Below are 24239 nucleotides of genomic sequence, written 5' to 3' on the forward strand. Positions count from 1 at the left end.
GTAGCTATAAAAGAGGCTATAATGAGGTATGTCATCAACATATGTGTTGTTATTTCCTTTCTATTTTGACATTACATTAAGTGTTTGTACCAAAGCCACTTTAATTGCTTTGGTGGATGGCATACACTACGAAATGGAATCAGCCTTAGTACATGGCATAATTTTCTAAGAAGTAGGTTTTTAAATTAGATACTGTATGAGATATATTATTCGTACAAAGAATTTCAAACAAGTTTTTAATGGCTAGATGAGGTCACCAAGTAATGTTTGTACAGTATTAGTTTTTCAAAGCAATAATATTAATATTTATATTGCTGATATTTCTTAGCCAAACTGTAATAGTAAAGGATGAAAAACTTCATGGACTCCGCTGGATCTACCCAATTTATGGAATACCGGAAGCCCCTCCCTATGAATCATCTCCAGGTACCTATGAGCAATGAAATACAAATTGCGTAGACTAAAATGAAAACATTCTCCAGCTTTGATTCAGGCTAAAAATAAATGGAATAGTAGATCTAGTGAACTTAGCATAAATATTCAAATAACCAAGTAAATTACTATTGGTATTATAATCAATCAGTTCCTTCTTCTTGTGGTATATTAAAAGAAATGTGTATTAGTGTCAGATGTGCATACCCTATTAGATATGTAATAGGGCTTGACAAACTGCTATTGCCCTGGAAAACTGGAAAATAGGTCAGCATTTCCAAACCAATTCCATACAGACATTTTGCCTCTAACTTTTTCAGCAGTTTATTTTGCAGTAAATCCATCAGTAGATCCATACATTTATAATTCATCCACCACTGACAACATTCAGGAAGTTATCTTATCAGCTTTAGTCTGGATTGGATCTATTTTTAGGAATGGAACTCTGGATCACCCTTCCACAGAAAGCCTATTTCTGTTCATTCTATCCCTAACCATCAACAGGAAGATTTATATAGCTATTCCTTAAAACAGGTTATTGTATTTACATGGATTGGGAGGAGGCTGAAGTAACTTATATATTCATGTGTCTTTTCATATAATTTCTATTGCTGAAATTTCTAGTAAGAAGGAGATGTCAAAAGGTGAACTTGTGAGTTACATTATTATAATATTTTATTAAGAGGAGTGAAAGGAATTATTATAATGAATAGGAATAAATTTTTTTCAATCAATTTTATATTTGAACCACAAATAGCAGTACTGGACTTTGTGTCACAGGTGCTATTCACAGTGAGAGAATAAAGCATCTTAATTTTCTGGATCTGTTCTTCCAATATCTATGATGAAAGTTTACTCCATATGTCTACAGAGCTATATACATCAGACACTTTTCACATAAGACATTTGCTATTAAGGTGACAACAAACATCAGTGAGTGATCAGAACTCCCTTATGTAGATTTTTACCACTAGTCCTAGTACACCAGCATTGTCTACCACTTAGGGGGCTTTCCCAGTATAGAACCTTCTTCACATAAATAATCAGTTGTGTCACTGAAATAGAAATATGTAAGAGGTTGTTGAACAGGCATTACTGTTTAGTACCTTGTAATCTCAAAGCAATTTTATAACAATATAGGAAAATGAGTGTAAGCAAACTCATTAACTGGTACCAGCTTGTTTTAAATAGGGAATATGATTCCATAATATTTCTTTTTCAGGTATACGCATTATTCCTTAGCAAAAACATAATTATGCAATTAATTTATTTTTACTTTCTTTAATGTTTTCAGTGGTGGGTGGGTGTGGTAACTATTAAGAACACTTGGAAACGGTCTATAAGCTAATTGCATTTGTAAAAACATACCATGTAGGCTGATAACTACAGTTCAAAATGTGCTTGTCAATTATATATCATTCATTTCATCAAAGAATAAAAACAATGGTTTTTGTGATCTTGGTTTGAGAAGGTAATTGAGGAACTGATTGTGAAATGAAATTAATGAAAGAGATATTATTTGTATTGTCATAGTTTTATGTTTAACTTGAGGAAGAAATGCCAGTGTGATCTTAATCACAGATTTCAACCCATTAATTTGCACTTTAATTCATTTAGGGTGGAACACAGAGCATTACCCAAATCATTTTCTTTCTCTCAGCATGACACTCTCATTAAGTACTATATCACCAAATATGTATAATGAATAGTTACACAATTTACATAAGTTGTGTGATGTATGGAAGGAAACTAATGCAAAATGTGATAACCTCTGTTTCCTGGGCCACATTCATGTGAGTGTTTTAAAAATATAGGTAGTGAATATGCATGTTACCATACATCTTTGTTCTGGTACATCACTTGCCCCACCATGCCAACCTTCCACATTAATTTAAGTAGCAGCCACTTTATCAGGCCTTAACAGAGGGAGATGTGATGCAGATTCACTCCATCTGCCCAGCTTGATCACTATTTAAACTATTAAACTAAGTTTTGTCCATGAACTTTCTGCTCTCCACCAATTCCCTTCTGCTTTTCTGTATTTTTTATTTTTTTTAGCTTTTAAATTTGTAGGCAGAAACTGTCTCCCCACCCCCAATTATATGTATATAAGTCCCTGGAGAAGCCACTTTTACTGAAAAGTGGGAAAAAATGATTTAAATATATAATGCAGCACTCCACTCAGAGAAGCAATGATGCATTCAGTACCTCCCATGCATAACAGTCATTGGAGAGTTTAATGTGCTAAATTTAATGTAATCAAAGAGTTGAAGCATAGCCAACACTGTCTTGGATCATGGCTGCCATTTCATTACCATACAGTGTCAATTCAATTCAAAGCTTCTATCTCAGTATGAAAATGCTGAACCAAGAATGTGGAATATTCTTTGGATATGCCATACAGCAACCATTAATTGCTTATTAAGATTATTGCTATTACATGCCATTTTAATTTTAGCATTTAAATTGGAGGGGGGAAAGCTCATTTTTTAAAGGAATTTTTATGGTTCTTTTGTGATTGACTTCATCACAAAAGATTATGCACAATGCCAATTATGCAACTGAAACTTTTTTTTACTGAATAGAGCTGACACAGAAATTTTTGAGACAAAAGGGAAGAATATATGACTCTGGGCAGCCTAAATGATTAAGAACAAGTTACAAGCATCATAACAAAATAATAACATATATAGTGGCCAAGACAAAAACCAACCAACACAATTGACATAACCATGATACAGGCTCAAACCAGGACCCCAGGCTTGGTAACAAAACCAGGTCTTGAAGGCCTTAAGGAAAGCCAGTGGGGTCAGGGCAAGTCTGATTTCCAGGGCAATGATGTTCCAGGGGGCAAGATCAGAAGCCAAGGGCCTGAGACAGACTAGTCTATTGCAGTAACAATATAGAGGTGTCAGCTACTACTACTAGTCAGAAACAAATGGCTCTCAGTCAACTATGATGTTGTTGGGGTGGGAAAGGAACAGGAGCTTTACACACACACACACACACACACACGCACATATACAGAGTGTAATTCTAAAAACTAAAGTATTGTTTATTTTTACAGTGCTATCCAAGAAAATAATTTGGGCTTATTTCTACTGTGCAGGGGCTTTATCTTCACAAACTACTATATATTTATATACATACATTTATATACAAAGCTTATTACAGTGTATTAACTGTCTCATTCCATTATTCAAACAAGTGTTAATTTAATTCCTGCTTTGTTAATATTTCACTTTGAGCTTGCTGTTAGCCTTATATAAATTAGAGAGGAGGAGGGAAAGAAGAATAACTCATTCATGAGCCTCTTCTCACATCTTTCCTCACTGAATTTTGGTCTGTGTTTTCTAAATGTTTTCTTCACTGCTTTGGATTTTTATTGTGAGCCGCCCAGAGTCACCCTCTGGGGAGATGGGCGGCATATTGAATGAATGAATGAATGAATGAATGAATGAATGAATGAATGAATGAATGAATGAAGCTTTTCACCAGCCAAACTGCTCCATAGATCTCCCTTTCTCATTCTGCTTGTTTTTCCTGGGTCCTCTATTACAGATTCCTACTTCCTTCAGGGACCCATTCTTCAACTCTTTACCTGCTTTACTCCAATGACTCTCGTCCTTGCACCTTAGCACACACAGTACCTCCAGTTCATATAGCCCAAAACAACTGTCCTTGTAGATATTTTCACCAAAAGGCATATGAAAAATAAATGAATAAATAAAAATCCTCAACCTTGGAACCAAATTACAAGTCAGTCTCAATCAGGACAGTTCACCCTACTATAAACATACAGACAGGAGAAAGAGACATAAGATTACACCTTGGATCTTCTGTATTGAATTTACACTGGGGTGATTTTCTTCATATTATCAGCTTTTCAAGTATCTTTTCAAGAGTTATGTTTTTGAATCTCAGCCTATAAGCCTTCTAATTGCAGTATCAGTCTAGGGGAAGCCTGACATAGCCTGAGATATTCACCCAGTATATTTGTTCAGTGAACATTCAATGAATGGAAGGAAGTTTGTGCTACTAAGGCATAAATCAATACTATCAACCTCAGTATGAGGGGAGGATTCTGAAGCAACATCTCTGCCTATCTAGTGTCTGGAGAGTATTATTTGGATTTCTTGTTCTTGTTCATTTTTTTCTGACTCCTACTACTGTTTTGGCATAAAATGTGTTAAATTATACCTGTCTTTCAAATGAATCTGATTCATAGTATCTTAAGGACTGGAATTTGCAGAAGGAACTATTCTGAGAATGTACAAAACTGAAGCTTTTTCAACTTCTATATTCTTTCTTACCTGGATTAGTATAGCATTTGAAAGGGTGTATGCAGTTGTATTCATGAATACATTGGGATCAGGCCTTTCTTCTGTATCTTCTTTTTTAATTAAATAGGTGTTTCACAGCTTATTGGAGCTCTTACTGGATAATAGGAAATTCAGATATGGTCCCCAGACTGTATCTTTGAGAGTGATAGTCACAGATACTGCTTGGACTAAAATCTGCACTAAGTAGCCCATTGTGGATGAATATATATCTTGTAGATAGAGTATTACTACATGCTAATAGTCAGGAACTGAAGAGCAGTTTATAGCCCCAGACTAATTTGAATGAAGATTCATTCAAGATTCATTTTTTACATGAATGAATTGAAACTTATTTTGGTATATATTTCAGAGATGCATCAATGTCATTGTAAAGGTCCTATATTGTGATAGTACTGTGATGTTCACTTATGTAAGTATGAGAGGCACAGCCTTCAAATTAAGACTCTGACTGCTTTTGTAACAAGTGTCTTCTACATATTAGTGGCTCCTCATGTAAAATATGCTCTCAGTTGGAGTTACAGAAACTGAAAAATAATGTTACACATTTTTTTTCCCAGCTGTTGTATGCTGCCATGCCCGCAGTAGACTGGAGGAAAAGGTAGAAGTGCTGTTAACTGGTGTGGTTCCTGGGACAACTGGTTCACAAATACTCCGAGATACTGTAATGTTAACTCTTTCTAAGAGCAAGTCATCCCCAATTCATGATGAAGTTCAAGTCACAGATGGTAAGGAAAGAAAACAAAATATTTACTGGGTAAGGAAGTAAGTAATCCTATAGCTGTCTTAAAACTATATATATTTAAGAACATGTTTTGAATTTTGATGGGGTTGCAACAGCATCATCCAAAGATTCTACATTAAAGGTGATTCATTCCATATATCAAGTTCAGAACAGATTAATACTCATCATTCCAATTATAGTGTATAAGGATAGATAGGATATTCTTTGCTGGAATACACTGATAAAACATAATGTGCCTCATGGGATCTAAATGAATCAGTCAGTATAGTCATGAGGAAGTGGAATGAATACATAAATCTCTAGTTGCTAGCTATTCTGATTGAGGATTTAATCATCATTTAGGCTTTGAATTTTAAGCAAAAGCATTCTGCCTAATAGACTATCCACCCAATAGTCTGTTTTGCTCATTGACCTATCCTGATGTGTCCCATCTGTTATAGTTCAGAGGGAAGGAGACAAACCCCATTATTGTAAGAGTGGTCCTTAAGACCTCAGAATATACTTGGTAATATGTCTTTTAAACAGTAAAGGTTAAGCATGTTCTCATTTTGAACTCTCTGATTGTTTTGCCTTTTGAACTATAAATATTGTCATGTGAGTTTATATGCTACCCAAAGGTTTTAATCATTGTATTTTTTTTTAATCGTATCAAATACTATTCAGTGTTTCAGATTTCATTTCAGAAGGGTGCTTTGAATGCACAAGAATGCAAATATGGCAGTCTGCATCTTTATTTATTTATTTCATTTATTTAGCTGCACATCTCACATACGTGACTCTACAACATGGTTGATAGAGTCACATATGTGAGATGGGCAGCTAAATAAAGCAACTAAATAAATAGACACAGCTGCTTTAAAGAGTTGCAGATAGGTGCTACATTTGTGACCATGTAGTCTGTGAATCATTTTTTGGGATTGAATCCAAAGTATTACATAGCCCTGTTATATAATAGCAGCAGAAAACCGGCTTTGGGTTTAAAAATATATAATAGAAGAAAATATAAATAGAATTCCATCTAATTTTCTATTAACAATATTTATCAAATAACCGTCATAGTATTTTGTAATAGCCTGACTGTAGCTATGCATGTCTTGTTTTTTTTGAATTTTTTTGAATTGCAAGATACTGATTTGGAATAATACAGTTTTACAGGCAAATAATGTAATGAGAAAGTGTTTTAACATTAAAAATTATGTGACATATTTCTGACTTCTGTCAATGACTTAAATGTTATTATTTCTATTTAATGTAGTAGAATATAGAATATAGCAGTAAATCAGGTTTATTGATATTTTTAATAGGGAGGATTGGATTGTCAACTTTGGCAGGGCCATTTTCAAGGCTGGTACTTTTCAATAGGTTTAAAAAAAAAATAGAAACATTCCAAAAAAAATGTACATCTTAGGCAACATTTTTACCAAGATGAATCACATTTGATTTCATCCCTTGGAATTTCTATAAGTTTCTTTTTATTTAGATGCAGATAGAGGAACCTAGTGCTTAGTAAGAACATATAATTGCAACAGGAAACAAAGGAGTAGAAGATCCGGATATGTCTGTTCCACAATAATAAGAGTGGTTTTGGCTTTCTACTTAGAATTTTGATAGATTATGAAAGTGCCTAAGCCAACATTCTTTGTCTTTTTGAAACTCTTGTAAGTATATTCTTTTTACTTGCTGCATTTGTACAAATAATCACCAAAATCCATGTCTCATGAGATCGTATGAGAAGAAGCACTAAGATTTACAAAGAATGCTGGATGCCTCCTTTTTGAGTCCCAGATTAGTTTCCAAAGGTGACAAAGCATTCCTTAATATTTCTTTTAGTTTTTGGGAAATATTATAGCCACTGGAAGAAATTGCTGAAATGCAATATATTTATGGATAAGTGGTTTTTGAGAAGCAAATAATGGAATATCAATTTTTCCGACTAATGTACGTACGTACACCCAAATTACAGCAACTGACAAGAACACAACCCGGAGTGAGAGTAATGCTAGCGCTGCTGCACAAGAGAATTTATCTAAATGAAACAGCAGCAACCAGCAGTCTTTGCAACTTCTCTTTCTCTGTCACATGGTTTGCTTAACAACCATTTTGCCAGAACCAATTGCAGTTGCTAAACGAGGACTACATGTACTGACAAGGCATGAATCAAAGCATTCAGAGAAAGAGCTAGCACAATATGGGAGATAATTTTATTTTTGTTTAGTTTTGAAAATATCTCTGTTCATTTTTTTAATGTAAAGCATACAGTTTGTGAGAAAATAGTTAAATATATTGTTTGGTCTACTCTAATGCTCAGAACCTGTAGCAAAATTTGTTCTACAGAGATAGAAAAAAAAAAAAATCTTGATAATTCCTGAAAGATAGTTCCACCAAAATTCTGATCTAGTACTTAAAGTATTATATGAACAAAAGAGTGTTCACTGAGTGTGAGCTTACCTGAATTTAAGTGCAGTAAAACTGGATGAGGTACTAGAATTTAATGCACATTTTAAATGCTGACATTTTAAATTCTTTATGTAAGAAAATATTTTAAAAGATTATACATTATTTCATTAGGAAATTTCAGAGCTGGGGTTATGGAACTTTTTATACAGCTGACAAATATCAGAATAATTTAGAATCAATTTGAAAAAGGTAGCATCTTTTCAGTAGTTTAGGTAGCCTTTAAAATAATAATCTAGATATTCCTGTTGAAGGTTATATTGTTTCATTTTTCTCCATCACCAGTTACATAAATGAAGACCAAGTATTAGATTTTAAGGCAGTTTTAAACTTTATAAAACAAATTGTGATGAAAAAAACCCCAACCCCTTTGTTTGAATGTATTCAAAGTTCAAACTTTGAAACTTCAGGAAAAATATCTAAATGGTGGCATTTCAAATGTTAGAGTTAGTTCTCACGCTGATAAAAAGACTCACTCTTGCCAAAACAATGGACAGATATAAATTGGCTCACCTTCACAAAACCAGGAGAAAAACAGACAAGGGTTTTGCTCCCATAAATTGCTTATCTAAAATGTCTCATTTGAAAATGAAGTATTTGTGGGAATTGTTAAATTGTGAGCTTCTTTTTAATAAATATTATTAATCAGAGATCCTTGATTCTTGTTACTTGCATTAACTCGAGTCTTGGAGGAAGATCTAACAAATTCCAACAAGTCTTTACTCCCTCTACAAGGAGGCACCCTTGCTTTGAGTGCTTACACTTATATTGTGGCAACTGATTCTCTTGATTTGCTGTTGAATGTTGAACGGGTCCCCAGTACCTTACTCAAAGCTAAATGTCTAGTTGCCATGCACCAGAAAGAGCCAGATGGTGGTCCAAATGCCACTGGCTACTTACTGGCTGTTGCACCACTTTCTGCACTGATCTGCTGGTTCCTTGCCTGATAAATGTGGTAGAAATTAAAAGCTTTTATTACTCAGTGTGGATCACAAATATCCTTGAGATATATCCTATACTTTTTTGTACAGTTCTTCCATTTTTCCACAGAACCACTTATTTATATTCCCTCCATTTCTTTGATTTTCTTAATACATCTTTTTTCCATACCATTCAGTTCTTATCCTTGGTTTTTTATTTTTTTATTTTTTTATTTAATAGACTTGTTCTGCTCCAGAACTGTGTGTTTAGTCTCTGTTGTTTCTGTCTCTGCTGCCTTTTGCTTTCTGCCTTTCTTCTGCTGTTTTCAACATAATATCCACAGGCAGCCATTTTGTTTCTTTTGCTTTATTGCATTTGAGGATATTTTTGTTTGCTTTCTTAAATGTCACGCATTTCATTTCAGGGTTTTACAGGTACTCTGTTTAGCAAATCTAATTAATTAATCCCATTCTTTACAATAACCAGATAATCATCAGATAATTCTTTGTATTGGTCAGATTATTTTTATGTGTTTTCTTTAACTAGTAATTTTGCAAGGAGTGATCCGAGCTTCAGTCAGCACCAGCTCTTGTTTTTGCTAAATAGGACTATTCCTTTTTGCTTGCAAAGTATATAGTCAAATTGATTTCAGTGTTGTCATCTAGTGATATTTGTTGTAGAGTCATCTTTTAGGTTGTTGAAAGAAGGAATATTTACTATAAATATTTAATTATTTTTGGCACAACTCTATTAGTCAGTCTACTGCTTTTTTTATATATATACTGAGGCAATTTTTCCTATTTTCCCAACTTACTTGCAATTTTAATACTCCAATATCCTATAATTAGTATGACATGTTTTTATGGTGCTGTATTGCTGTCAAATTGTTGCAAGTCACCATATAGTTACTCAATTTTGCTTTTTCTGCATATGTGGTTGGAGCATAGACTTAGGTCACTATAATATTGATAGGCTTGCCTTGGACTTGAATTTAAGTCTATCATTTTTTTGTACCTTAGTAGTGACTTTGACACTGGTTTGTTTATAATGATGGCTACTCCATTTCTGCTGCTATTCTTGTCTGGAATTGAAGCTCTGATGTAAAGTGATCCATTCCAGTCCATTTCAGTTCACTAGAATATCAGTGTTCAATCTTGAAATTTCTGTTCTGACAACATCAAGTTTGCCTTGGTTCATTGTTTTCACATTCCATATACTAATGATATACCTAACTTTGCAGTACTGAGCTTTCCTTTTACCTATGGCCACATCAGCAGCTGGATGTCCTTTTGGTTTTTATCAGCCATATCATCCATATCAGTGCTACTTGTATTTGCCCTTTATTCTTCCCCATTAGTTCATTAGATATCTTCCAACCAGGGAAGCTCATCTTCCAGTATCATGTTGATGTTGTCTGGTTGTGAATATCCATTTGATTTTTGTGGCAGAATACTGGAGTGGATTGCCATTTCCTATCCAGAGTATCATGTTTAGTCTGACACTTTAGCATATGTTACGTACTAGAAACCCCACAGCTGGATCATACCAAGCATTTATAGCAGCATAGCTTAATTTGGGGGGGGGGGTTACGTTCAGAACAATTTGAATACAGATCACTGCTTTCAGATTGAATCTACTTTAGGATTCTTGAAGAATGTACATTTTCTGGTTTTGTAAAAAGAAATACAATATATATATACACACACACACAAACACACGTACACACATACATATACTTTACACACATACATACACACACACATACATACATACTATATAGGAATATATGTATAGGAAAACTGTCCATGTTATTCCAGTTTTAAAAAGAAATCTAGGAAGAATACAAAAAAATTATAAACTGGCTATTTTAACATTGATTCTGGGTATTTTGGTGGAAAGCACTATTAAAGCACTATTAAAGAGAATATCTAAAAGCAATGGGGTTACCTTACTAACCTTCAAGGTTTTCTTCAGAATATCAGCAACTCTTTAGATAAAGTGATGCCATAGTAAAATATACGTGCTGATTTTCAGAAAAGCCTTTTAAAAACTTTCTTACAAAACTATCCTGAAAATTTTAGTAATCTTGGGTAAGGGCAGGCATGATAAAGTGATATAATCATGGATAATGTTGAAAACATGTCTAGAAAAAAAATTATCTTGTTCTCTCAGAATATTAGAATCTGGAGTCATTCATTGAAGAAGGAAGTACTTACACTGTAGAATTTAGTACCAGAAAATGTCTTGGTGGCTCTCAATTTATATAGTTGTAAAAGAAAAGTAGAGAAGTTCATGTTGGATAGGACAGCATAAGTATAGTCATAATTCCTGTCATTTCGGCCATACAGAAGCCTTGGTTGCAAACATTCTATTCTTGAGCAAAACTACAGACTTTGCAATGTCCTGTAGCATCAGCTTCATACCAGCCTTTGGATAAATAAATAATTAAATATTTTAAAATAATGAATAGTTAAAATAATTGTAACTTCTTTAATAACACTTATATAATGAACAAATGCAGTTATAGTTTCACAATAGCAGCCAGCTAGCTATATCTTCTTACAAACAGTTTATGGAAGTAGTAAACCTGTCTCCAAACTACATTACAAAATAGGTAAGTCACATATCCTGCTGCTCCTCGTCTACCTCTGATCCACCATGCATCCATAGCATAGAACAAATTTAGGATAGAACAGACAAAATTCGCTATTTGTCTAGTTTAGCTTTCAGGGATTGCACATTAAGACTTGGAAGAGAGAAAAAAACATGCTACACACATTCATTTTGATATGTCTACAAAAAGACTTAGAGTAAACATTGTTTTCTATTTGCTGGGATTTTTTTTTAAATGGAACTTTGCTTCATGGGGATCCTCGGTGTCAATCTTAAATGGTACAGTCTATGAATATTTTTACCATTCCATCTGTGAATATCTATATAACAGACGATGTATTTGAAAATATATCAATATCTTGTTACAATATATTTTGTCATGCATAAACCCTAATAGAGATTATCCAGAATCTCCCTATTAACCCTGGTTAACCCTAATTGCATGACTCAGATAATTCAGAATCTTGTAGATCTGTGATGTACTTTGAACATATCTGTGAGCTAGAGGTGAGAAACAGACTACTTTTCACCTCAGATTAGTACAGTTCTGTCCTTGTGATAGAATGGTTTGGTGAAGGCCACACTCGGGGAGATAAGCATTGCCTTAGCCCCCAGCAGGAGTGTGGGAAGGTTAAGAAGATGAGACTGGCACCACCCTAAGGAATTTGTGGGGTTTTGCTTGCTGGCTTGAGAAGTTTAGATTCAGTCTGGCAGGATTCTGTCTTGTGGCTGGAAGCTAATAAAAGCTATCAAACTAGATCTGTACTGTCTTATGGAGTTCTTTGGGCTGAACCTGACAGTCCTTGACTAGGGGAGGGGAAAAAAAAAAGATGACCCTAGGGCCATAGAAGAGCGTCAGATAAAATCACCAGACTGCTTCAAGCTCATTACTAAGGGTAAGTAGTAATCATAGACATTAGATTCTTTATATATACATATACGTATACACACACACATACACACACATGCTAGTTTATATTACTGCAATTTTTCTAAGTGGTTTTCCCATTTTTGTCCAACATGGTATCAGAAGCTCTCACTGTTTGATTTTCAGATAATTTTTGTGGTGATAAAACATGGCATTTTGGATTGTTGTGTTTGTTTTTGTTCTAGTAACTAGCAATATATTTAGGCAGCTCACAAAATACTTTGTCTTAAGGTGCTGTAACTCATGCTTCTGTATCTTTGATTGCAAAGCCTCCTTCCTAGGAGAATGGCCCATATGTCATGTGGTTATTTTTTGCTTGTTCTGTAGCACCTTCCCCATCAGTAAAATAAACCCCTTTTTTGTACTACATTATTTCTCTATTCCCTTATGCTTCCCTATATTATCTCTATTCACAATTATGTGTAGTACCTGTTCTATGAGAGCTATATTTAACAAATCTGCAGCACTGGGCCAATTTTACATTGTTTATGATGGGCATTTTTGCTCCTGATAAGATAGTTTTAAAAAGAAGAATATTTCTACAACCCTTATTGCATCTTGCCACTTTTTCTTTTACAATCAATGCACCCTTTTTCAGGTTGCACCATTTCGTATTTATTAATTTCACACACAGAAGAAATCTGTGAGTGAGTGCACGCTGGACTTTCAGGCACTCTTTCTTTTCTCATTTTGTTCTATGCAAAGCATACATTTCCTCTTTTGGCACTCCTGCCCCAAACACCTCCACAAGTATCTTTCTCCAGCAATTTTCTACTTCCCCACGGTGTCATTTTGCCTGCTCAGAGGGAGAAGAAAGGGAAAGAGAAGGAAGAACATTTGCTGTGCAGAAGACATGTGATGGTTCTCCTTTTGCTTATATCCCGATTGCTCCAGCGACAAAGCTGCATCTCCCACCATACTCCCCTGAGCAGCAGGTACCCTCCTTGCAAAGCTCGGCAGGGCTCCCCTCAACAATGAGTCTGCATGGCCGCTATAACCTGCTCCAAACTATTCTGCCTCTGGTCCTGGAATCCTTGGGCTTCAGTTCCTCCTCTCCTCTCCAGCCTTTGGGTGCAGGGATGGCCTCACAGCTGCAACTGTCCAAGTAAACCCTGTTTCATTTGCCCCTGTTGTTGTTTCATGACAGAATCACTTGTCAATGCCCCCAACGGCTTCAAGAGCTCCACATTACCATTTCCTTTTTGTGAAATCTTTCAGGGCTACTCCCAATCAACAGTCACCAGTTGCCTTTTTATTTTGATCTTTTTTTTTTTCTGTTTTATTTTCAACAGCCACACTGCAGCAGGCATCTTTTCTTTCTCTTGGTCACCATAATGCTGGGCAGCAATCAGGACCTCTTGCAGCAAACTGGTCTGCTGTCTGGGTGTAATTAGCTCATCTCACAAAGCTTTCGCCTTTCACAGTGCTGTCTCAGACTACTCACATGCATTCCCAAGTAGTTTAAGAATTATCCACCAAATGCCCCTGCTAGCTTCTTGGCCCTCCAGCCATCCTGAGCAGCTTGCCAACTTGGTTTCTCCTTCAGGGCAAATTTATATTTGCAGTATTCTCAATCTACTGTCCTGCTTTTGCGCTGGTAATGCCATCTATTGTAATGTTACTCTTTTCCCAGTGTACCACCTTTTCCCATCATACGGTTTGCTCCATCCCAGAGTCTTGCCCGGACTCTTTGGGTTGGTACCTAACTTGTGCTGGGTTTGCTCAGCCCCCGCTACTTTGAACATTCTTATTTCTTAATTTTTCTTAAATTTTTAAATTTTTCTTAATTTTCTTAATTTTTTTTTTTAGTACTCCATCCTGAATTCTGCCAACTACACCACTGAAGGCTGCAACTCTCCTTCAGTGCTGCTTGTTCTTAATTTTTTTTACCCACAGATTTGGATATGTAAAAACAAATGCAGGCTTACAAGTTTCACTCAGTCATTCCCACCCATGCGTACTTATCCAACTTAAAATCTGGCTGGGTTCCACATGTGTAGAATTCAGACAGAACACCCAACATAGAAGAGTTGATTCCCAAGAACAACCATTCCCCTACATTTTATACCTTCCAACAAGGTTTGACAAGTCCATGAAAGCTTGTCCTGGCCCATCCTGGCATTTTTTGCACCCCTCCTGATACTTTTCACTAGAATGCATTACCTCATTCATTTCATGTAGGAAATAATTACTTTGTGAACCATCTTTTATAGTGTTATCTTCATACTCTCCATTCTGGTACTTTTCTACATGCTGCAGAAGCTGAAATCTTCCTGAGCCTTTTGGCCTGCTTTGAGAGAGTCTCACATAAGCCCTCCTTCATACACGTCAATTCACGCTAATATACTGCATAACACTATATTATTGCTATATCATGGCATTATATAATAATTGGTTTGATGTGTTAGTGCTAATATACCAACATTAAAATAGTGATATGTGATTCATTATTTAAGATGGTTATTCATGGTTAACATATTCAATAAAGTACTTGGTAGAGGCATTGTATAATGGATAAAACAGAAAGATTTCAACAAAAATAAACATAGTGAATGACAGGAGGTGGTGAGTACATATGGAAGAAACAAAGCTAACCAGGTTCTTTTAGAAATGCATGGAGACAAAATATACAACACAATTATAAGCCACAGTTCAGACCTTCATACCTGAACAACATGAACTACAATAACCATTGTCTTTGCACAATAAATAATTTGATTGCTGAAGGAAACATCTGCTTAGCAATAGCAATTTTGTCTGTGTGGTAGGTTTCAAATGATGTCATTCTTCCTCTCCCCTACTAAGTTCATTTTTATGTTAGAATCTCTGCATGATGACATTTTCTGCTGTGGAATAATTATGAGCCTTCAGTGGTATCCTACTGTGAATGCACTACTTTAGTACACAATTAGTAACCGATCAATTTGACAAAGGCTGGAAATGGTATTCATACGTTAATGATATAGTATGCATATCAGCTGGAGGACATCATGATTTTAAACATGACATAAATGAATAAGTCCTAATATTTTAACCCAAGAGCTTTCATACAGAATTTAATCTTTGTTCATGAACTTTCATTTTTGGCATTATTCCTTACTGTAGTACTAATCTAACTTCCAGTTACTGAAATAACTGTTGTAAATAATATATTAAGTGAACAGTGAACAAACTCTGGTTCATGGGCCAGATTAAGCCTGGGTGGCATCCATTTCTGGCCTGTGACCAGTGGAAGTCCATTCAGGAGGTGGAAAGTAATTGTTTCCTACCTCATCTTGCCCTGATTTCCTTATTCAGTAAGGGAGAAGACAATGATCCATACTTCAATCTATATTGAGTGTCTTTTCCTACATAGGAGAAGATGGGAAACAATTGCTCATTGTCCTCTCCTGCACTGAGAAAGGTGAAACCTACTCCATAAACAAGGAAAGGGATACCATTTGCTCTTTCTTTCTACAAGGAGAAAACACTCCAGGTAGACATGGCTTTCAGATGGAGAAGTACTTCCACTCCTTTAAATCCCGATACTGTGGCATCAACCAGGTGACAGAGAGTGAGATCATTCTTCATCTTAATTTAGCAATTCTAGAGAATACCATAGACAGCCATAGATAGCCACTTGTAGTGGATAACTGCAAGTAACCAATGGTATCCTGCAAGAGACATATTTGTAAAATTCATTGATCCCCATCTGCAGATATGCGTATAAACTGTTACCTCAAAGTTTCTAGCTTTGCAAATATGAGATTATTTTTCCCACTTCAGGAATAATTACTTTGTGAAAAAAACTTCCTCTTCCTCTTCCTCTTCCTCTTCCTTTTTTTCTTTTAAATGATAAATGCAGTGCTTTTATAGGTGAGAATTTTGGGAACTTCAGCAATTTAGCAATGGTTTTTCAGTTTTTTTGTAAAAAAGAATTATATGAGGAAACCCATAAGTGATTGGAACTGACTTCTGTGGAAACATACATTGGTTGCACAAAAACATACATTTGTTTGTGCTTAGCTATTCTTTGGGGAGTTGACTCCTGTTTGTTGCTTAGTTATTTCAGTCAACACTTCAAACTCTTTACAAAGCCAAATGTATTTATATTACATGGATAATGATCTGGATCTTACAGGATTGTCTACAACTGATGAATTTATGTATGAAATTGAGTTTGAATCTGAAAGAGTGAAATCTCAGCTGAAATCTACAGTAGCTATAAACTTGGTAAAGAAAGAGCGAGATCTGAAAACTGGAATTGTGACCTTGATCTTCAATATAATATTTGCACCCTACAAACCAACAAGGTATATTCATATGTATGATAGTGTCCACAATTTACTTACTGGAACTGGTACAAGTAACATGAGCTTTCCTTTATTTCCGATAATTGGTTGTCTATCTTGAACAAAACTAAAGGGTTGTTTATTTTCCATTAATTCCATAATTTGCATATGTGATCCATCTTCAGTGAATCATCAGGAACATAGTTTAGTACAAATGGATGACCTCCTTGCAGTGTCATCAATAGTACTACTCAGAAAAAAAGAGTCAGATCATACTCTGTATTAAATATTATTGAATTTTGTATTTTATGTGAAATCTACATACTATACAGAGAACCTGGATCATTCTCATCTATAGCTTGTTTTCTAAAAGCCAGTAGAAGACTGTAGAAAGAAATATCAGCCAGTTGAATTTTATTCTATGTTTAACATTATCAAAATTTTACTAACGCAGTCATATTTGAAAAACAAGTACGTTGTACTGGCGTAAAGGGAGCAGCATGAATAAGCATCTTTAAAGTGAGGCATACCCAATTCTAACCACATTTCAGACTTGGAAAAAAAATGATGTACTAAAACAACTTCTGGTTTCGGGATTCTCTTCCTCCCAGAAGAATTCATGCAGTTTTAAAATGCCACTTCAATTATAGGTAGCATTGGCTAAACTGTATCTGAAAAAACACTTTCAGAAGTTCAGTGCCTGGTTGTGGGGAAGGGGAATAGGAGGGAAGAGTTCTCTTTTCTAGCTTCCTAAATAATGAAATCTCACCTCTGATGAAGTTTGGAACGTGGACCTTAATGATAGAAAGTTATATTTCTTTCAAACTAGAACTTAAAATACAATCTCAGTTATTGGATGTCATACTGTTGTAAATAGTTCTCTCTTCACCAGACTACTATCTAAATGTAGCTTAAAGTGCATTAGATTGCACCAATTACAGTGGTACCTTGGCTCACGAACTTAATTCATTCCACGATTCTGGTTGCGACCCAAATTGGTTGTGACCCGAATCAAATTTTCCCATAAGGTTCAATGTAAATACAGTTAATCTGTTCTGAACCATATGTATTTTTTTTAAAACCACAAAAATATGACACAAAGTACAGTACAGTACACTATGAAGAGAGAACGCTAACCTTGCTTGAGGCGTGGAGGACAGGAAGGCAGGTGGGGAGGCGGTTATTGTTTAGAGGGAGAGTCCCCCTCCCTACAGGAAGCCACGACCACGTGTCACAGCAGGAAAAATGGCCGCGGACCCTGTTCGTCACCTGATGTGGAGTTCGCAAACGGAAGCAAAATTTTGCAAACGGTGCTCTTCGTGACCCGAATTGGTCATGAACAGAAGCGTTCGTGACCCGAGGTACCACTGTAGTTTTGGTTTTTCATTTCATAAAAAAGCACATAGAAAAAGTAATACAATATTTAGCTGTCAGGTCCTTCCAAAGTAAGAAAACGTTTTCTATCCTGCCTAAACATAATATCTACAATCCAATTTAGAAAGAGCTGTGTAATGCATTACTATGCTACAGGAATATAAGCTTACATTGCACCTCTGTCATTGATTTGACTTATGTTTCATTAAACTTTTAATTATAATTAATATTGTATGCTTAATTTTTCAGGAATCCAGCAACTTTGGTGGTACAGCATAGCACAGGAGGCATTTGGAAATTTCCAATATTGTTCATTGCCACAGATCCAGAAGTAGATGATGTTATTAATATTGAAGCAATTGGTTTAAACAAGGAGTCTGTAGTCAGCTTTAAGCTTACAAGCCAGACAAGGTATGAATATTCAAGAGAAAAATGTCTCATTTATTTGGGTGATATGTAGACTCTAGTGAGCATTTCATCATGGTAAGAATAGCAGAGGCTACAGAATTAGTCAATAAGATGGTTCACTGAGCATTTTCTTTGGTTCTTCATATACAAGTAAGTCAGCTTATAGGTGAAAAGAGTTGGTATGAGAATTCTAAAGCAGATTAACATTTGCTGGAGCTGTGAAGTTATAGAATCTCCCCAGAATCCAGTACACAAAGGTAGTTTTTAATTTTTAACTTCCTATTAGATTTATGACTTGCTTTCCTCAGGGAGGTCAAGCCAGTGCACAGAGAGTTTTTCCTCATGTTATCTTCAGAACAACCACCTTGTAAAACCTGGTGATTATGCAAGGAGTGCAAACCCTCTCCGATTATTACAAAAGAATGGGAGGGGGATTGGGAAAGTGCTATAGTTCCTTCACTTCAGAGGGGAACGGAAACATCAAGAGCCAGGAGGTAGGTCAACAGAGAATGCTTCCCCTACAGCTCTAGATAACACACGACAGAATTGCATTTGCATTATTTGCTTTGGCGCAATAATATTCCAAAGTAAATCAGCACAATGGGCAAGGTCCTCCAAAAATTTCACAGTATAATGGGGCTACAGGGATCCAGTATCAGAGCAATGTTTGTCAGACTTGGCAACTTGAAGATGTGTGGACTTCAACTCCCAGAATTAAATTCTGCTGCTCTGGCCTTTCAAAAAGCAGTGAGGACTTCAGTATAATAAATAAGAACATAAAACAGAAAGTCATGATGTTGGCAATTTAACACATTTATGATAGAGAAGCTGATATTTTCCTAAGATGGTTTTTGGGGAAAAAAATGAAGGCCAAAAAACTGCCTCAGAGGATAGGCAAAGTTTTAAAGCTCCCTTATTCTTCTCTGGCTTGAAATGAAATCTAGGCTCAAGAATTGCCAGTGTGGCTTTGGTTGCTAATGCTGTCTCTCACATCTCTTAAACTTCAGCCTATGGAATATTGTGGTGCCCCGTTATGTTGTATAGGGCTGATTTTGAAGAGGCTGGGAGTAAAGTTGCATAATGAGGAGAGTGAGTCATTTCCAGGGATTACTATTGGAATGATGGCTTTGGGATTTTCTGATTTTGTTTCACAAAACTGATTTGCAATCCTCAGAGCAACTAATGAAGTTAAAAGGCCACCTGCCTCTCCTGGAGCCTTTTCCCACCTTCACAAGCATTGCTAAAGACACTTTCTCACCATCATACAAACTGAAGGGGCAAAATTAGGAATGAGGGGCAGAATTAGGAGAAGAATCATACCCCCATGAAAGGTTGCTAAGACAAACATGTGGCCCTCAGCAGAACTCTACTGCTGCAGTATCTTTTTTTCTATCCCTTGTTATGTCCTATTAAGGTGGGCAAAAGACTGGGGAGGTTAGGAAATATTTTCAAGATTCTAAATGGGCTAAAAAAGAACATGTGTATTTCCCATTTTATTACTTTTTTTTCCGGGGGCAGAGTTCATATATGACTAATTTGTGGGAATTGGGAAGTTTTTAAAATTTAAAATTGATTTTTTACGACCTACTCAGTGATATTTTTGGAAAAGGGAGGATGAAATCTTACCATCATCATTTTCAAAGGATATCCTTGGCCATAATTGATTTTCTGTAAAGAGCTCACTTCTTGCATTTGTGTATCTGAGAGGGGCGGTTGTCACAGCTGTCTGTTTTGACTCATTGAAGAGGATTCTTCAAAACATGGCAAAGTTTCTATCACAATGCTAAAGATATCCATTGCAGTGGAAAAGGCTATTTTAGAGCACAGAAGTGAAGCAATTGCCTTGTGAATGCTATAATCTACTGGTAGGGGGTTGATAGTGGTAAGAGATTTAATGTTCTCAGAAAAGGTATAATAAAGAATTTATAAAAAGGGCTATGATGCAACCTTGATTCTGCCATTTCACGTTAAATGAAATTAGAGAATAATCTTATTTTGTTTGGAAAGTGTTTTCCCCATCCTCCTCCTTTTAATTAGCCAATTAACATATGTAATTTATTTTGAAAGTCACACAGATATATATACCAATATATTTTTCTTTATCTTGGAATAAAATTATGAATCTTGCTTTTTCAGCAGGTATTGAAAATAATTTTAGTTTCATTAATGTCTAAAGAACAGAAGTTAAGATAAATTTACTTTAATCGCTAGGGCTGTGTGTGCGTGCTTTGAAAATGATTTGGAAGAAATCTTTCACATTTCCCTGCTAGGAATCAGTAGAACTTTTAAAGCAGCAGCACCTTATTTTCAGGTTTCCATGGAAGTCTAAAAGAAGTTGGGCCATTTTAATGAAGAGCAGAGAGGTTTTGTGCTTGAGAGCTCTGACCTATAAATTAATAGAGGGTTGAAGGGAGTATCTGCCTATGGAAGTCAAACATGGAACAAAACTGCTGTCATGTTTTCTTTGAAAATAGTACTTTATTGCTGTAGCAAGACATCTGTGAGCTTTCTAGTTCAGATGTTCTTGAAATAAATAATTAGAATATAAATGGCTTCGTTTCCACTCTTTCTTTGTAGGATGAAAAAAGGATTTTGCATATTACACAAGTTATTACTACCTTTTACTGTCTTTGTATTATACAGTATGTAGCGTGCTGTCTCAGGACAGAAGAATTCTAAGAATCTACCAGAATGATAAATGTCATATTTCATGCTCTTTGGAAAATTATGGTTGTTTTCTGTGAGGACTCAAATCAAGTACCAGCAGAGAAGCTCTATAAAAACCAAGATATTCAAGTGCCAACTGTTTAAAGCTCTAAATGGCTGCTTCCAGCATGCTGTTCTCAGCACAAAGCACCTGTGTTTTGAGAGTTTGTTTCAAAAATACTTGGACCAAAAAAGTGCCCATTTTAAATGATGCTTTTTTGGGTGTTTCCTGCTTTTCTGGGTGTTTTGATTAGAATGTTGTCTTGAGCCTTGCTATTTCTTTAAAATATTCCATCTTGGCTAGCGCAGCAGCTGTTCTTGGCATGGTATGTGGGATTGTGGAATGGTAGGTTGGGGAAAAGGAGCCAAACTGGCATATACTGTAAACAGATTAGAACATTATACAAGGAGCCATTCTGGATCTTACTGCTGTTGGTGAAGACAGAGAGAAAGATCAGGAATTCTGCAAGAAACTTGTGTCTGTATTGGTCTCTCTACACCTATTGATGCTGCTGCTGGAACTGGTGAACAACTTTGAGGCAGTCCTCATATTTTAGTTTAAATGTGCTGCTTTGGATTTTGACTGTTAGGTTGAAAGCAGCACAGTGAAGTGATAGTTAAAGTGGATGAGTAAGAAACAAAAGAGAAATTCCCCTTATTTTCCTTGCTTTTCAATTCATCCACTTTAAAATTTCAAATTTCTTTTCCCGAAATCAGCGGTTCCTAATAAGGTGAGCTTATTTATCTGGGAAAATTAATGGTGTTGAGTACTGGTAGTGGAAATAATGTTTTCCTGTTTACTAGATACATATATAGCATATTAAATAGAACCCTCCCCACTGTTTCCCCTTTTAAACATACTTTCCTCTCTTTAATCAGAAGTTTACATTTAAGATTTTCCCCACCTCTCCCCCAGTGTGAACTAGTGAATGAAATACTTTGTGATACTTAGGTCCCTGATTGCAGGACATTCTTATTGTTCTTTAGTTGCTGCCTCCTTATCTGTGCTGAACAAACATTTTATGATGGTGTTGCCAGAAGGTATCACACTAATACTCAGATCCCATAATCAATGTTCAAACTAGTATAGGATAAAATACATTATTAAATTCATAGAGTCATTTAATGAGATGGGCGGTGACAAATTCAATAAATAAATAAATCCTGAAAATCCAGGAGAAGAATTTAGCTTCTTCCTTTCACAAGATGACTGGAATTTTTATTTCTCTGTACTGTAGATATTATTTTCTAGATGCCAACTATCCCTGGGCCCATTCAACCAGTAAGTAAAAGATGAACCACCTTGAATTGTACTCACTGGCTCACTGATGTTTGTTCTACGTTTGGCAAATTATCTTAGCTCCTGTTTTAACTCATGAATCAACATTGTTTACATTTCTTTTCATGAAAATTAAAAATAAGCAAAAATATTTACATGTTTGTTCTTAATTTGCTTTGCTTTAGACAATTGCTTCTATATTTTTTAAAAGTATCGGTATACCATACAATTCCATATGTGTGAGAAAGTTTGCATATTTACATTAATTTTCTGTTTTCTGATGTAATTCATTTGGCCCTGGATGAATTGCATGTGAATGCTAATCAACAAGGAATGGTGTTTTACCTATTAGCTTTTACATAGAAGAGATTTGTTTAGAAGTTGCAACTAAAATATTGAAATATATTTTAATAATATATTCTTTAGTGTGTTAGTACAGTGCATGTTTCTCCTGGGTGGTGGAATGTGGGTTTTAGTGGAACCTCACTTTCCTAGACACCTGTTTAGCAGGTTTCAGATGCAACTAACCAAATTTCTAACAGATATCCTTCTGAAATAACAGAAAAGTCTGTGGCTATCTGAATGGAGCAGACAGCTTGAATACTGATTTTATCTTAATTTTATGACATCTGTAGCAATTTACTTCATTTGCATCATGACATCATAACACAAGTGATGCAAATACAGTTACTTCATTTATATCTTTTACATCATGATTTCATCATGCAAATTACATACTGCCATGATGTTGTACTTCCTCATCCAAAACAGTAATTTCTCTTACAGTTCTCAAGTATTTCAGGAAATCCAGACATCAGGCTGGCAAGCTGTGTGGTAGTATTAATGTTTAATTGCTGACCTCCTATAGCAGAACACCAATTACTTGGGATTATTCTTCCATTATGATAAATGTTGTATGACTTATTTTCCTTTGCTGTTCATTAGGTACCCAGAGCCTTACACAGCATACTTTCTACCAGGCAGTGATCCCGAATTTGCTGTATCGCCTCAAGCTGGGGAACTTCTTCCACTTGACACAGCAGGAACCTGCATTACTGTTGGATTCAAGCCCAGTATGTACAGCAAAAAACACCAAGCAACTCTGGTAATACAGGTGAGCCCAAGAATGAGAGTCTTGATACAATGTGTGTAGATTTAACAATTATTTTTTTCCTCCATTTACTATGGCTAAATTTCCCTGCTTTGCTGTACAAAAGCAACTGAGGAAAGGTTTATTTTGTTGTTCCTAATTGTATTCATTTTTCATGCTGTACTTGCAGAATTGTTTATAAGTTGTTCATAAGAAAATAAATCAGTTGAAATCAGTTCATGAAATACAAACACAAAATATTTTTGCTTGTTGCATTACAAGAAAACCTTGATTTAATGAGCCACTGTGACTTCTACATGTTTGTTAAATCTGAAAGCATGTTATTCTTGGTGAATTATGTAATTTGCATGAAGGTGTAATTTGTTGTTTAGTTGTTAAGTCGTGTCCGACTCTTCGTGACCCCATGAACCATATTGCGCCAGGCCTTCCTGTCCTTCACTGCCTCCCTGAGTTTGCTCAGTTTCATGCTCATTGCTTCAGTGATGCTATCTAACCATCTCATCCTCTGCCGTCCTCTTCTCCTTTTGCCTTCAATCTTTCCCAGCATCAGGGTCTTCTCCAAAGAGATCTCTCTTCGCATTAGGTGGCCAAAATATCTGAGCTTGAGCTTCATTATCGATCCTTCCAATGAGCAATCAGGGTTGATTTCCTTTAAGA

The 24239-nt window shown here is 35.6% G+C and overlaps 1 protein-coding gene across 1 annotated transcript in view; it reads left to right on the forward strand.

The window, feature by feature from the left end:
* CFAP47 (cilia and flagella associated protein 47) overlaps window positions 1-24239 on the forward strand; it is a 212668-nt gene that overhangs the window by 181672 nt on the left and 6757 nt on the right. The window contains exons 59-63 of the mRNA XM_088144456.1: window positions 329-426; window positions 5333-5500; window positions 16554-16725; window positions 18328-18489; window positions 23417-23585. Of these exons, the coding sequence (XP_088000582.1) occupies window positions 329-426; window positions 5333-5500; window positions 16554-16725; window positions 18328-18489; window positions 23417-23585 (769 nt within the window). The remainder of the gene's footprint in view (window positions 1-328; window positions 427-5332; window positions 5501-16553; window positions 16726-18327; window positions 18490-23416; window positions 23586-24239) is intronic.

Source organism: Python bivittatus, unplaced genomic scaffold, assembly GCF_059951505.1.
Source record: "Python bivittatus isolate LINGU-HERP-01145 unplaced genomic scaffold, Pbiv_v1 ctg000350_np1212, whole genome shotgun sequence".
NCBI classification, from domain to species: domain Eukaryota; kingdom Metazoa; phylum Chordata; class Lepidosauria; order Squamata; family Pythonidae; genus Python; species Python bivittatus.